At 42.8% G+C, this 13,233-nt stretch overlaps 1 protein-coding gene across 1 annotated transcript in view; it reads left to right on the top strand.

Moving 5' to 3' along the window:
- The window catches only part of sema3h (sema domain, immunoglobulin domain (Ig), short basic domain, secreted, (semaphorin) 3H), an 83,738-nt gene extending 71,280 nt beyond the window's left edge, over window positions 1-12,458 (top strand). Inside the window, exons 10-18 of the mRNA XM_030056204.1 lie at window positions 1,106-1,250; window positions 1,836-1,925; window positions 2,556-2,685; window positions 3,179-3,267; window positions 5,088-5,129; window positions 6,024-6,178; window positions 9,208-9,269; window positions 10,500-10,642; window positions 11,842-12,458. Coding sequence (XP_029912064.1) covers window positions 1,106-1,250; window positions 1,836-1,925; window positions 2,556-2,685; window positions 3,179-3,267; window positions 5,088-5,129; window positions 6,024-6,178; window positions 9,208-9,269; window positions 10,500-10,642; window positions 11,842-12,306 — 1,321 coding nt within the window. The 3' untranslated portion in view covers window positions 12,307-12,458. The remainder of the gene's footprint in view (window positions 1-1,105; window positions 1,251-1,835; window positions 1,926-2,555; window positions 2,686-3,178; window positions 3,268-5,087; window positions 5,130-6,023; window positions 6,179-9,207; window positions 9,270-10,499; window positions 10,643-11,841) is intronic.
- Window positions 12,459-13,233: the final 775 nt, after the last annotated feature.

A 13,233-nucleotide genomic window follows, 5' to 3' on the forward strand; every position in this document is an offset into this window, starting at 1 on the left:
CTTTCAGTGTAAGTATCATCGTGTGTGTAGTGTGTGCTAATTTGCAACAAAGGGCTCTTGTAAAAATAAGAGATTAAAATTACAATTAAAGAATAAAAAAAATAAAAAAGGAGGTAAACTGATCACAGCAAGAGGCAATAAAAGAGACATTTCGCTGTAACATGACTTCAGAAAATTAGAAAAGGACATGGTTACTGCACTGCAAAATAAACAATAGATAATTAGTTGAGGTTATCAGTGAAATATATAAGTTGATGTGTTTGTATATACTGAAATTCTCCCAAACTATTGTTTCGTAGGGTTCTGTTTTGTAATGACTGTCACCTTCATTAAACAGATGACTAGTTTAAGTTGTTAGCTAATGACTCGCCAAACAAAACAAACGTATTTTCTCTTCTTGCCGACTAAAATCACACATGAAATGCCGATAATTTGTGCCACTTTACTCCAATATAACACTTTTTTTTTTTTATCACAGTAAGGGAAAACTGGCCGTACATGCGAGTGTTGGTTTTCGTCCATGTTGTCAAAGCAGAACTTAAAAACCTTCTCACACCCTTAAAGTGAATTAGTGTCGGAAACCAGTGGCATTCTCTCGGCCCGCTGGCAGGTTTTTTTTTTTTTTTTTTTACTTTGTTTGAAGGAAAAACAAGAATTTCATGATGAATATGAGACGAAATAAGTCAAGTTAGAGATTTTTGCATCGTACAAGCTTTTTCTTTGCAGGCGATCTCTGTGTTTGAGCCTGCAAAGGGGTGTTGACGTCTTTCACACACACACGCACACACACACACACACACACATTCTGACTGCCAGAGGTTTTAGCTTTGACTGTAACTACAGTGGAAGGGATGAATTTGTGGGAGCATATTGATGCAGAGTCAATGGAGCATTCATCCCGGCTTGATTTTGGGCTGGCACACACACACACACACACACACACACGCCGCCCACAATGACTCACAGCTTTACTTAAACATGTACCAAACTTTCTTATTCAATTTGCCGCTCAAAGAAAACTGTGATTCTTCTCGGCTGATGTTTGGTTCCCCGGCTCGAGCAGCGCTGGGTTTGAAGATGATTTCGTGTCTCGCTCTTCCCTCAGCGATATCCTGAACGGCTCGGCGGTGTGTGTGTACCGGATGGAGGATGTGGTCCGGGCCTTCAAGGGGAACTTCCTGCATAAGGAGGGGCCGCAGTATAAGTGGGCGGAGTTTACGGGCAAGGTGCCCTACCCACGCCCAGGAACAGTGAGTTTGGCAGCTATTTATTATTTGATTATTAATTACCTTCACGATTTATCATTTGATAACTCACCGCGCCGTGAAATGACTGTGCAGTGACTTTGTAGCGTTCACTGTTCAATAATTATAAATTCATGAGGCTCCGGTGTTTAAAAGTTTTCTAATTTTCTTAACTAAGGACTTCACTTAGTTGCTGCCCTTTAAAAACAATACTGATGTGTGTTAATGACCTGCTGTCAATCATTTTGCAACATTTGGCGTGCCAGTTTGCGGATTAAAACATTTTAAATCAAGAGGTGGTTGACTATGATCAGCCCACAGTAAAGAAAAGAAAAGAAAAGAAAAGAAACACACTGGCTGAAACGCATTAATTTATGATATACGCCAACAAAACACTCTATTTTTTTCTATAATTTATATTTTAATAGTCCTTCATTCCTATAATGCCCACCATAGTTTCTATTGCACCTACCATTCTTAATTTATATAATAAGTTTATTACCTCAAACTGAGTGAATAAATAACATCCTCATTCATTCATATTCATGCTCTCCCTCTCTCTCTCTCTCTCTCTCTCTCTCTCTCTCTCAGTGTCCCAGCAGTACGTATGGGAGCTACAGTTCGACCAGAGAGTATCCCGACGACGTCATTTTCTTCAGCAGGACCCACCCGCTGCTCCAGGTTCGGTTCATCAAACACGTTTCGGGTTAAATTAGACACAATTTTTGAGCCGAATCTTTAGGTGGGATTGTTTGATCAAATGAGCGAACACTTTTCAACCCAGGTGCTGATGTGACTTTTTATGAAAAGTAAAAAAATATATCAAAAATATGTGCTAAAATATGAATATAAAGTATTTGCATGAAACTAAAGGTCATCGGCAGACCATGAACTGACCTTAACTGGTCTATTAATGTTTGACCAGTTGAGTTTAAAGGCCAGTACTGTTATTTTTTTTTAATAATGAACCTGTTGCTGCCAGTATTTTTTGTACTCTGTGTCTTAAACTAAATTACAAGTATTCAGTTTCACCCAGAATTTTACTCTCGTCAGATTGGAAAAAATCTCTGACAATGAAGTAATTCACAAAAAAAGTCTTTAATGAATGAATAAAAGAAGATGTGATCAGGGAAGAAGCTCCATCATACTGGCAGAGAGCAACATGATTGGCTGATAATCCAATATTGATAAAATTTATTTGTCCCTGTTGCTAAATGTTCTGATACTGTTTGCTCCAATATTTTTTGCATTTAGTATATTGCGGTTGCATTATTGCATCATCCAAAACACTGAAGGTTTACACTGTTTTAGGAGAACGTGCTGCCGCTGGGAGAGCGCCCCCTCCTGGTCAGAGTGGGCGTCCACTACAAGTTCAGCAAGCTGCTGGTGGACAGGGTGGAGGCCGTGGACGGCACCTACGACGTCCTGTTCATCGGCACAGGTACAGAGAGCCACTAACACACAAAATAATATTTGATAAAGTGTTTTTAGGATATGTGGTTTGTGCAATATGTCCTGGCTATATTTAAGTTCATGCAACAGTTAAATAATAGTATATGGACAGTTTATGGTTATTTTAAGATTTATTTGTGTTTTAATGCTAAATGCAGTGAAGTATATTTTGTTGTTGCTTTACGACAGTTAATTGGGCTTTTATAGCAATTTGCCAAGTTTTTGACCATGTACTTGTGTAGCAGTGAGCGCGTACAGCTTTGGACTGCATTATACTGGTATTGGACCCGGGTTTTTTTTTTTTTTTGTCTTCAAATAAATCAATGTCAACGTATTACCTGTCTCCAGTGGACTACTTGTGAGTAACACTGGGTTTCTCAAGAAGAGTGGATAATTAATTGAACACGAGTCAGAAAGTTTGGAAAGTGAGGAATTTTTCTCCAGGTGTGTCTAAAGCTAACCCGTGTTTTAATCTCTCTCAGACTCAGGTTTGGTGCTGAAGTCCATCCATCTGCCCAGAGAGCACGGGCAGAGCCAGGAGGTCACCCTGGAGCAGCTGCAGGTCTTCCAGGTACAGCAGAGAAGAGCACAAACTGTGATTGTTTGCCGCGCGCAAGGTCCATTTTTCCATGCAGGGGATTTCTGCCAACTATTTTGGTTTATTCCACGTAAAAAACAAAATGCGAGCTCGCCTTAAAATGCATAGAGCTTGCGGATTACTCAAGAATAAGCAAGTCCTACAGTGTGTACAGTGGTGGAAAAAAGTTTTCGGACACCCCATGCATTTGTGAAATATTGCATTAAGAATCACTCTTAGGTCTTCAAGTGCAATTTCTTTTAGTACAGTCACAGCCAAAATACTAAACAAATCCTAAAAAAGCCATTAAAAACTTCAAATTGATTGGTTCCATAAAAATACATAAGAAATTTTGAGTATTGGGTCATTTTGGTACCAGTGATGAAGGTCGTTCTTTTTATTAAAAGACACAATTTTTGTTGCCAAGCTTGGTGTCTATATAAAGCCAGCACATCTGAAAGTTCTTCAGACACAAAAATGGCTAAAACAAGGAACCTGACGCAGGAAACACGCCTGAAGATAAAGATTCTCAGCCAGGAAGGGTACAGCTGCCGCCAGATAGCCTGGAAGTGCAGATGCAGTCCTTCAGCAGTTGGATCCACTCTGCAGAAATACAGACGAACCAACAGCTTGGAAGACAAACTGAGATCTGGGCGTCCAAGGGTTTCTTCAGCAAGAAATGACCGCATCCTGATCCGCATGTGCAGGCAAAACCGCCGAATGACATCACAGGAGCTTCAGCAGCAGTGGTCAAACCAAACTGGTGTCCAGTGTTCCACCCGCACTGCACGTGGCCGACTTTTAGATCATGGCTTAAGGTCCTACAAGGCTATCAAGAAGCCCCTGATCAATGAGAGACAGAGGCACACAAGAACTGGACAGCCAGGAACTGGAAGAAGATTCTGTGGTCAGATGAGTCCAGTTTTTCTTGTAAACAATAAACAAAAAAATATAATTTGTATTTGTTTGTATCTGTCTAATGCAGCCACACCTTTTGAAACACAAAAAAGATTTTTCCACAAATATTTCATGATAATATTTGAGATTGTGTAAAATTTTAAGGGTGTCCGAAAACTTTTTTCCACCACTGTATAGTGGAGGGGTTTTTTGTACTTTACATGCATCTGCAGTTGGTGAATACTTGTCCACTACCAGGGGTGCATGCATAGTTAGGATGTGTCCTAACCATTGAGCTATTCAGTGATCACGTCGTGCGTGCAAATTGCAACCTCAGTGTGAATTCTGGCATGTTTCCTGCAGCCACAGTCTTCTTCTTAGTTCAGCACAATTCGATTCCACCGGACGTGCACGTTCAAAACGCGAAGATCAAGCTCCCTATTCACACCGTCACACCTCAAAATGATGATTTTTTATTTATTTATTTTTTTTATTTCTTTGCGTTGAAAAGTGTTGGTGTTTTTGTGTGAAATGGAGCTGCTTGGTGGCGAGGACACATTTCAGAGAGAGTCTGTGCATCGTCTCGCCTGTTTGAGCGGCTCAGTGCTGCAGATCCACATCCATTAAAAACATATTTTCCTCCCGGTTGTGGTACGCGGCCGCACCCAGAGATTTTTCACGCGAATCTGTTGAAAACACACTGGAGTTCTTTTTATTCCAAATTGAATGAATCCAACATGTTTCTTGGGCTCCTTCAGCTCTCGTCTCTCTCTCTCTCCCTCTCTCTCTCTCTCTCTCTCTCATCCTCCTAAATCTCTAATCTCTCTGTGTAATTGAGTGAGACAGGCTCCTCTCCCAGCTGTCTGAATTCAAACTTGATGTGTTTCTCAGTTTTTCTTCTTCTCTTTTCCTCGCAGCACAAATCACCGGTGACAGCCATGACACTCTCAAAGAAAAAGGTAAGAGACGAGAGCAAGAGGGAAAAACTCGCTTTAAAACTTTCCAAGTCCCCTATAGACATCTACTCGCACTCAAACACAGACACACACACACACACACACACTGACACACACTGACACACACACACAGACATGCACTTAATGTAGACACACACACATCACACTTAGCACTCATCTCTCCACCTTGTATCTCCAAGGACAGCTTTATCACCAGTTGCTATGGTTACCCTGGCTCCGAGAGATAATGAAGAGATGCCACACACACACACACACACACACACACACACACGTGCACTCACAGATACACACACGTGCATGCACACACACCTCAGAAATACACCTAGCACCGTGAAAACTGACAGTCTCTCATGAATAAAAAGGAAAGGAGCTCGCTCACCCACACACACACGCACGCACGCACACACACACACACACACACACACACACACACACACACACACAGTCACATTGTTAAGCCATGAGTTGGATGTGTGACTCAGAGAGTGAAGACAGTCCTGGGTTTGCGGTGGATTGTGAACATCTCTGCATCTCTGCCTGTTTTTATTGCTGGAATAAACTGGATGCCCTCTTGCCTCCCTCGCTCTCTTCCTCCTCCTCCTTTACTTTGGCCCTTTCTTTCACCCTCCCTCCTTCATCACTCCCCCCCATCACGATCCTCAATCCCTGCCTCCTCCTCCTCCTCCTCCTCCTCTTCCTCCTCTTCCCTCCCTGACTGACTGTCCACCTCTGTTTTCCCTTCTTTTAACTTCACTCCTTCTCCTCCATCTCCCATCTCTCTTCGCCCTGCTCCTCCCCTCTGTCTTCCCCAATCTCTCTCTTTCACTCTGTGTTTTTCTTCCTCCTCCTCCTCCCCCCCCGGCTTTGCCCCTGCAGTGGCTGTTTGTGGGCTCCAGGGAGGGAGTATCCCAGCTGGCCCTGTACCAGTGCGAGCTGTACGGCCAGGCCTGCGCCGAGTGCTGCCTGGCCAGAGACCCGTACTGCACCTGGGACGGCCACGCCTGCAGCCCCTACATGCCCATCGCTCGCAGGTAACACATCGCCTTCAACTGGGTTTATCCAGGCAACTCCAATTGGATTTTTCCTTCCAGCATATCAGCACAACTTGGATACGAAACACAACATATGGAATCTATCTTGTCAAATCCAATTAAACCCACATTTGCTGGTCGTACTGCATATCGCATTACATATGAAACATTAGGATTGCAACAATACCAGTGAAACTGTGTGTCCGTATTGGAGATTTTAACCAAGACTTGTATCTGATACCAAAAAAACTTGAGTGACATTTCAGAAATAAAAGCAAACTCTTGATTTTCTCCATTTTTGGCACACAGATTTGTATTTCTCAAATCGGAAAAAGCGGAAACAGAAGGATTTAATATGAGTTATTTTGCCCAATGACCCATAAATGATTAAAGGATCAGCCTGGTCCTTGGTATCGAGCAGCGCTTAAAGTTTCATGCTGTCATCGTTGGAGTCGGTGCATCCCTGATAAAAACGCGGTGCGGTCTGACCGCGCGGCGCAAACTTCAAGTGTTTTTTTTTTCGCTCCGCATGTCACTCTCCACATTTATTTGACATCGTGTGTCGCAACGAGAAGAACAAACAGGAACAAACACGGAGGAGAGCCGGCCAGGGAATAGCGGTGACCGGACAAATGAGCAGTTTTCCTGTTTCCTCTCGTAAATGCGGCGACCAGAAACCACCCTCGTAAAAAACGGCAGCGAGCAGTAATGAAACTCCCATGTTGCCGGTTTGCTGCAAGCGCCTGAACCGATGGTCTCAAAACGCCCCATTAGCCGCACACAAATCCGATTTTTGACATTTACTTCCTATTTATTTTTACTCCGCTATGATGCTGTTGATCGACTGTTAAACCTTTCACTAAGGAGGATATGGAGGATAGGAGGCAAACTTCATTCAGCTCTAAAAAGTACTTGCAATGCTTCTGCGGTGAGCCTAATTCCACTGTGGTTTTAAAGCTAAATCAACGTGAATCAATGCAAATGCAAAGTCAATTCTGAAAAAAATGATGTGCCTCTCAAAGGGTCAAAGGAGCAGGATAAGCGGAAACGAACAAGGCGTGGTCAGACGTGTGCGGAGGTTCTCAGTCGTTGGTGATCCGTGTAAATCCATGAATTTCCCCTGTGGGATGAATAAAGTATCTTCTATTCTATTTTATTCTATTCTAGAGTTGAATTGAGGGCAGCTGGACTTTGTTTGTGGATTCTTGAAGATGTTTCACTTCCCATTAGGGGTGGGTAAAAATATCGATTCATCAATGCATTGCAATATCTTTTTTCACAATTCAATACCGCTTCACAAAAGCCTCTGAATTGATTCAATTCCAAAACCAGTAGGGGGCGCGGTGAGCAACACCTCCGTGTGATTCGCGTTGTACGGACGGAAGCCGCACTGAACACAACAACAACATGAAAGCAAGTAGCAGCAGCATCATGTTTTCTAGACATCGTGATTTCCCAAAACTAAATAAATACCTCACATAGCAACAAAAAACTGTTCTGCTAGCTCAATCATGTTGTAACTAGAATATCCGCTGGAAAATTTTTTTTTTCATGGACTGATAGTTATACTTCTGCCAACTTCTCAGTCATTTTTAATCTAACAGATGCCGTGACAGCGACTCACCAACACAGCTGATATATTTATTTATTTATTTTTTTAATTTACAACCAACTTATATTTAAATACAGGCTACTGCTTTCCAGTGTCGGCGCCATAAAAAACATCTATCTTTTAATAAACTCACTGGCAGATGTTTTATTTCAGCTTGGGGTGTGTCACTCCAAGTTAAAGTCAGCAGCAAAAATTATTTGTGCATTTCGACTTATTACAGAATCGATATCGAAGTGTTTAAATCAATATCGAATCGAATCGAAATCGAATCGAATTGTTACCCAAAGAATCGAAATCAAATCGAATCGCGAGGTTCTTAACAATACCCAGCCCTGCTTCCCATCCAAGAAGCTTCCTCAGTTCTGACACACTGACGGAAAGTCCCAGGTGTTTTATCTGTGTGGGACGCTCTCCAGGTCGTTGGCTTGTTCAAAATACAACACTGTCTCGTCATCCCTTCCCAGAAGTAAGGAGAAGTGAAACGTCTTCAGGAATCTACAAACAAGTCCAGCTGCCCTCGATTCAACTCTCCCTTGATAAGGCTGAGGCATTAAAAGCTACTTGGTTGAGGTTAGGGAAAGGTCATAGTTGATGTTAGAAATGAGAAACGAACACTGGACTCACCTCGGAGTGGATGGGGTTAGGGTTAGGGTTGATTGACTGATCTTCATGCAGACTTTGCCATTCTTTATATTATCAGTAATTCATGTGTCCAATATGACTGAGGTTCCTAATTGACTTTGCCCTGGCATTGTTTACATGGTGCCAAATGTAGTTTTTCCCCATTTTGTGACACCACCACGTAATGTGTTGTTGAGAAATTTGTATTCATTACACATATTACTGTGAGATGAACTGCTGCTTCAGTTGGTGTGTTTTCTTTTGCATTGAGACTGTGTTGTTTGTAATTTGCTCGCTGTGTCCATCTCAAGATTTCTTCAGTTTTTCCCTGTTACAGCTTCTGGGTTTTTTGGGGAGTTTTTTTTTTTTTTTTCTTGCCTGAGGATTTAGTCATTCTGTTTGTGGTAAACTTGTGGGCATGTAAAGCCCCTGGAGACTGTAAACAGTCATATCAGGCTTGTAATAAACTTGAACTTGAACTTGAAGGAGCCTATGCTAAATCCCTTACTGTCCATAACCATTCATCTATGTTCTCTGTAGAAGGAGCTGTGTATGATGGATGGTTTGTTCAAGTCAACTGCGGAAGGGGAAACTTCCTACTTTTGAGCGAAAATAGGAAGAAAAAAAATTCCCCTTTCTTATTAAATATCAGCTATTTCCCAGCTCCCAGTTATCTTCTTGAACATCCACACAGACGCTTCGACAGAGAAAATACTGCAGGCCCGGCAAACGCCTCTACAAGTTGAGCTCAGGTAGCTGCTGCTTCGTAACTGAGTTTTTGTTTTTGTCGCTGCAGGAGGAACGCTCGCCACCTGGGCGAGGACGAGGATCCTCTGACTCAGTGCGTCCGGCAGGGAGGTGAGGAGCTAATTCACTCTGCACACGCCTTCATTCATAATTCACTCTAGCTTGGTTTCAAATGACAGATTCCATCACTTTGGCAGGCGACGGACCGTGATATTTTAGCTACAGTTCATATTATTTTCATTATCTACACGTATGCATCGCCTTAGGCACAAATACAGATCAGATCCTTGCCCTTGAATGTAGATGGAGTCTTTACCCTTGACACACTTTGGCCTGTAGATGACGTCTACACCCTTGAATATGTAGACGGTGTCATTTTCCATGGCGCACATATACGGGCGCATGCCAATTTGGGGCCCATTCCCGTGAGATATCAAATAAATGTAAAATATATGAATGACAGCGTGTATGCAGGCAATGCAAAATGTGGCTTTTTTCAGCAGCAAAACACGCTGAGGTGAAGAAAAAAAAAAAAAATGTAAAATGATTATGATATGAAAACACAAATTTATATTCAGCGTGAAAATAAGGTGGGGGGAAAAAATCAAGATATATGCATTGCAAATGAGAGCATGAGAAAAAAAAAAAGGCTCGGCTCTCTTAGTCGACATGTAGATGAGGTTTATAACCTTGGTACGAGTGCAGATGGAGGGAGTGGGGAGTCCGATCGCTGAAACCATCCAAATTATCAATATACTTTTTTATTATTACCTCTTTTTATTCAAAACTCTTTTTTCCACATTGTAAGCAAAAGTTTCTCAAATTGTTCCAGTGTGTTTTTTAAAATAAGTGTAAAAGGGGAAAGAATGACAATTATGATAATAGTCATCATCAGCAACATCATCATTATGGCATATAAACATCATGCATACAAAAAAAAATAAAATAAAAGGAGCATGTATATATAAAAAGAAGAATAAGAGAAAAAAAACACCCAAACAAATACCTTTATAGTGAAAATAAGTAGGTCGGTTAGTAAGTAAAAGTAAATGAAAGGAAATTATCTGCCCGTTTACCTTCAGGGTAAACTGGGAACCATTAAACCACAGGATTTAACTGTACTGAGTTTAATATTCCACAAAATGCAACAGCCCGTGTGATGGAGACAGATAGAGGGAGAGAAAATGAAAAACATGCAGAGAAAAAGAGGCAAAGATGAAAGAGACAGTGATGAGCACAAAAAAAAAAAAAAAAAACCAAGGTTAAATATAATTGAATTATTGATATAACCAGTGAAATGAGCCCTGTGATGCATGTTGCTTGTCTCTCTGTCTGCTGAAGCCGGGCTGCAGGTGGAGGCCGAGCAGAGGGTGATGATGGTCGCCGAGGGCAACAGCACCTACCTGGAGTGCCTGCCCCGCTCCAGACACGCCGCGGTGACCTGGTACAAACAGGCCGGAGAGAACAGCCCCGAACTGCACCAGGTACACACACACACACACACACACACACGACTATAAGAAGACTATAAGCGAACCGGATGCTGCAGCTTTGATTAGGGTGATGTTCATGAAGTAAATACAAGCTAATTACAAATGTGTTTTCCATTCCACATTCCACATATTTTCAGCAAACAGAGACACATGTGCAGTTTCCTTTGACATGCAGACGATGTGACAAAAGGACATAATTGGACCAACCATTTCCTTTTGTCGGCCACATGAAACGGGCCGCTAACAGTTTTTAGGTTTGGTTAAAGTTTCCATTGTGTTTTATTCTTTCATTCATTCATTCATTCATTTTCCCAACCGCTGATCCTCATAAGGGTTGCTGGGGGTTGCACTCGTTGAGCGGAAGACAGGGAAACACCCAGGACAGGTCGCTGGTCCATCACAGGGCCCGTTATGTTTTAGTCCAGGGCTATTCAATTACAAATTCAGTTGGGCCAGATTTTTAACCGAGACCTTAAGCTGGGCCAGACATTTTCCAGACATTTAAAACGGCGGTTTTCATCGTCAATTTTTCGTTTAAGGGTTGAAAAAGACATACTTTTGAGCCGCTAGCATCAGTAACTTTCAAAACAAGGCGCTGCAGTGTGAGTTGGTTGTGTGTTGCTAGGCAACGTGGAGTGTTGCCTTCACTTTCTGAACTACTGCAGGGATTTCGAGTTCATTCTCGCGAATGTTTTTCTCTGCTTTTTTGGTTGAACCACGAGCTGGGCCACTCGGGAATTGCTTCTGGGCCGCATGTGGCCCGCGGGCCGCCAATTGAATAGGCCTGTTTTAGTCACTCACTCTCTGTAGAATCTATTTTATTGTATTAAATAGTTTAGATTTGAAGATAGGTCTCTGTTTGCTCCTATATTCACAGCAGGAAAGTGTGTTTCTTTCATTTTTTTTGTGCACAGGCCACATTATTATTTACATTTGAAGACATAATGCTTCTTTTATGACATTTTCATGAGACCTGTGTCATCGGTGCAGTGATTCATGGTAACTGGAGTTCACCAACACATGCATGAAAGCGTTACATTTTTATTTTTTGAAAACTACATTGGTAAGAAACAGCAGATTTTAATGTCAGGATAGTGCATCACAACGCCTGACATGAATCTACAAAATCTCCTTTTCTCTCTCCCTCTCTCGCTCTCGCTCTCTCTCTCTCTCTCTCTCTCTCTTCCCAGGTGCTGTCCAGTGATCAGTTGGTGGTGATCGAGCGGGGCGTCCTGATCCGCCGAGCCGAGCTCTCCCACGGCGGCGTCTACCACTGCCAGCTGGAGGAGCACGGCTTCCACTGGACCGCCGTCACCGTCCGCCTCACCGTCTGGAGCCCCTCGGCCAACCGCTTCCTCTCCTCCTGGTCCGGCTCGTCCAATCAGAACGCGGGGAGCCAGCCGTGGTACCAGGACGTGATGGCGCTGATCCACCCCAGCGACCTCGGCCAGCACTGCCGGGCGCTGGGTTTCCGCCCGCCGCGCAACCAGCGCCGCCACGGTGGCACGGAGCCGATCAAGGAGGCCCAGAGGGGGGAGAGGCACAAGCATGGAGGAGGAAGAGGAGGAGGAGGAGGAGGCGGTGGAGGAGGAGGAAGAGCAGCGGGGAGGAAGAGCAGGAGCAAGACGCAGCAGAGAGCACCGAGAAGCGCTTGAACGCGTCACGAGCGAGCGCATGATCATTGACTTACACACGAAAACACACACACACATTTTCATTGACATACACGCTAAGACGCATACATATAAACACCCACACACACTCAGATACATTTTCATTGACTTATACACCGAGATACACACACACTGCAAAAAAAAATCCATCATAAAAGATCATTTATTCTTATATTCAGTGTTCAAACAAGGTAAAAAAAAAAAATCTGCCGGTGGGATGAGATAATCCCACTGGTATCCAATGCAGTTTCACTTGTTTTAGTATAAATCTGTTGAAATAAGGCAGATCAGCCCACTAGGATCAGGAAAATGACACTTGATTCAGGAAAGTTATGGAAAAAAGTTGATTAGTGTTGGAAACAAGTGGGATTATCTCATCGCACTGGCAGATTTCTTCACTTGTTCCAAAAGATAAACAAAAGCCTTGAAGACTCATTACGGGACTCAAGGGCTTTACGAAGATGGACGTTTGTTTGCAGTGCGCTCACATGATGTACAGACACAAACATGCGCATGCACACCATCCGTCACAGTGACACACACTCACACTAAGCTACACACACACACACACACACAAACTCCTACAGACTTCACGCGCCGTAGGATTTGGACAAAGAGGAAGCTTTCGAAGCACTTGGATCAAAGACTTTTTGTGAATAAAAGACAATGTTAGAATACGTTTCGTGTCACGCAGCATGTTGAATGAAGGATGCCGAGCATGTCCCGCATCACCGAGTTGGACTGACTTTGTGGTGCAACGAGGACCCCTGAGAGGACCTTACGAATTTGAACTTCCCCTTTTTAGCATCAGATAAAAAAAAAAAAAAAAAAAAGAAACAGGAGAGGTTCATTCCAAAATGATACATCCACTATTTGAAAAATCAAAAAAACAAACAAACAAAAAAAAAG

The sequence above is a fragment of the Myripristis murdjan genome, chromosome 7 (genome assembly GCF_902150065.1).
Source record: "Myripristis murdjan chromosome 7, fMyrMur1.1, whole genome shotgun sequence".
Taxonomy (NCBI): Eukaryota; Metazoa; Chordata; class Actinopteri; order Holocentriformes; family Holocentridae; genus Myripristis; species Myripristis murdjan.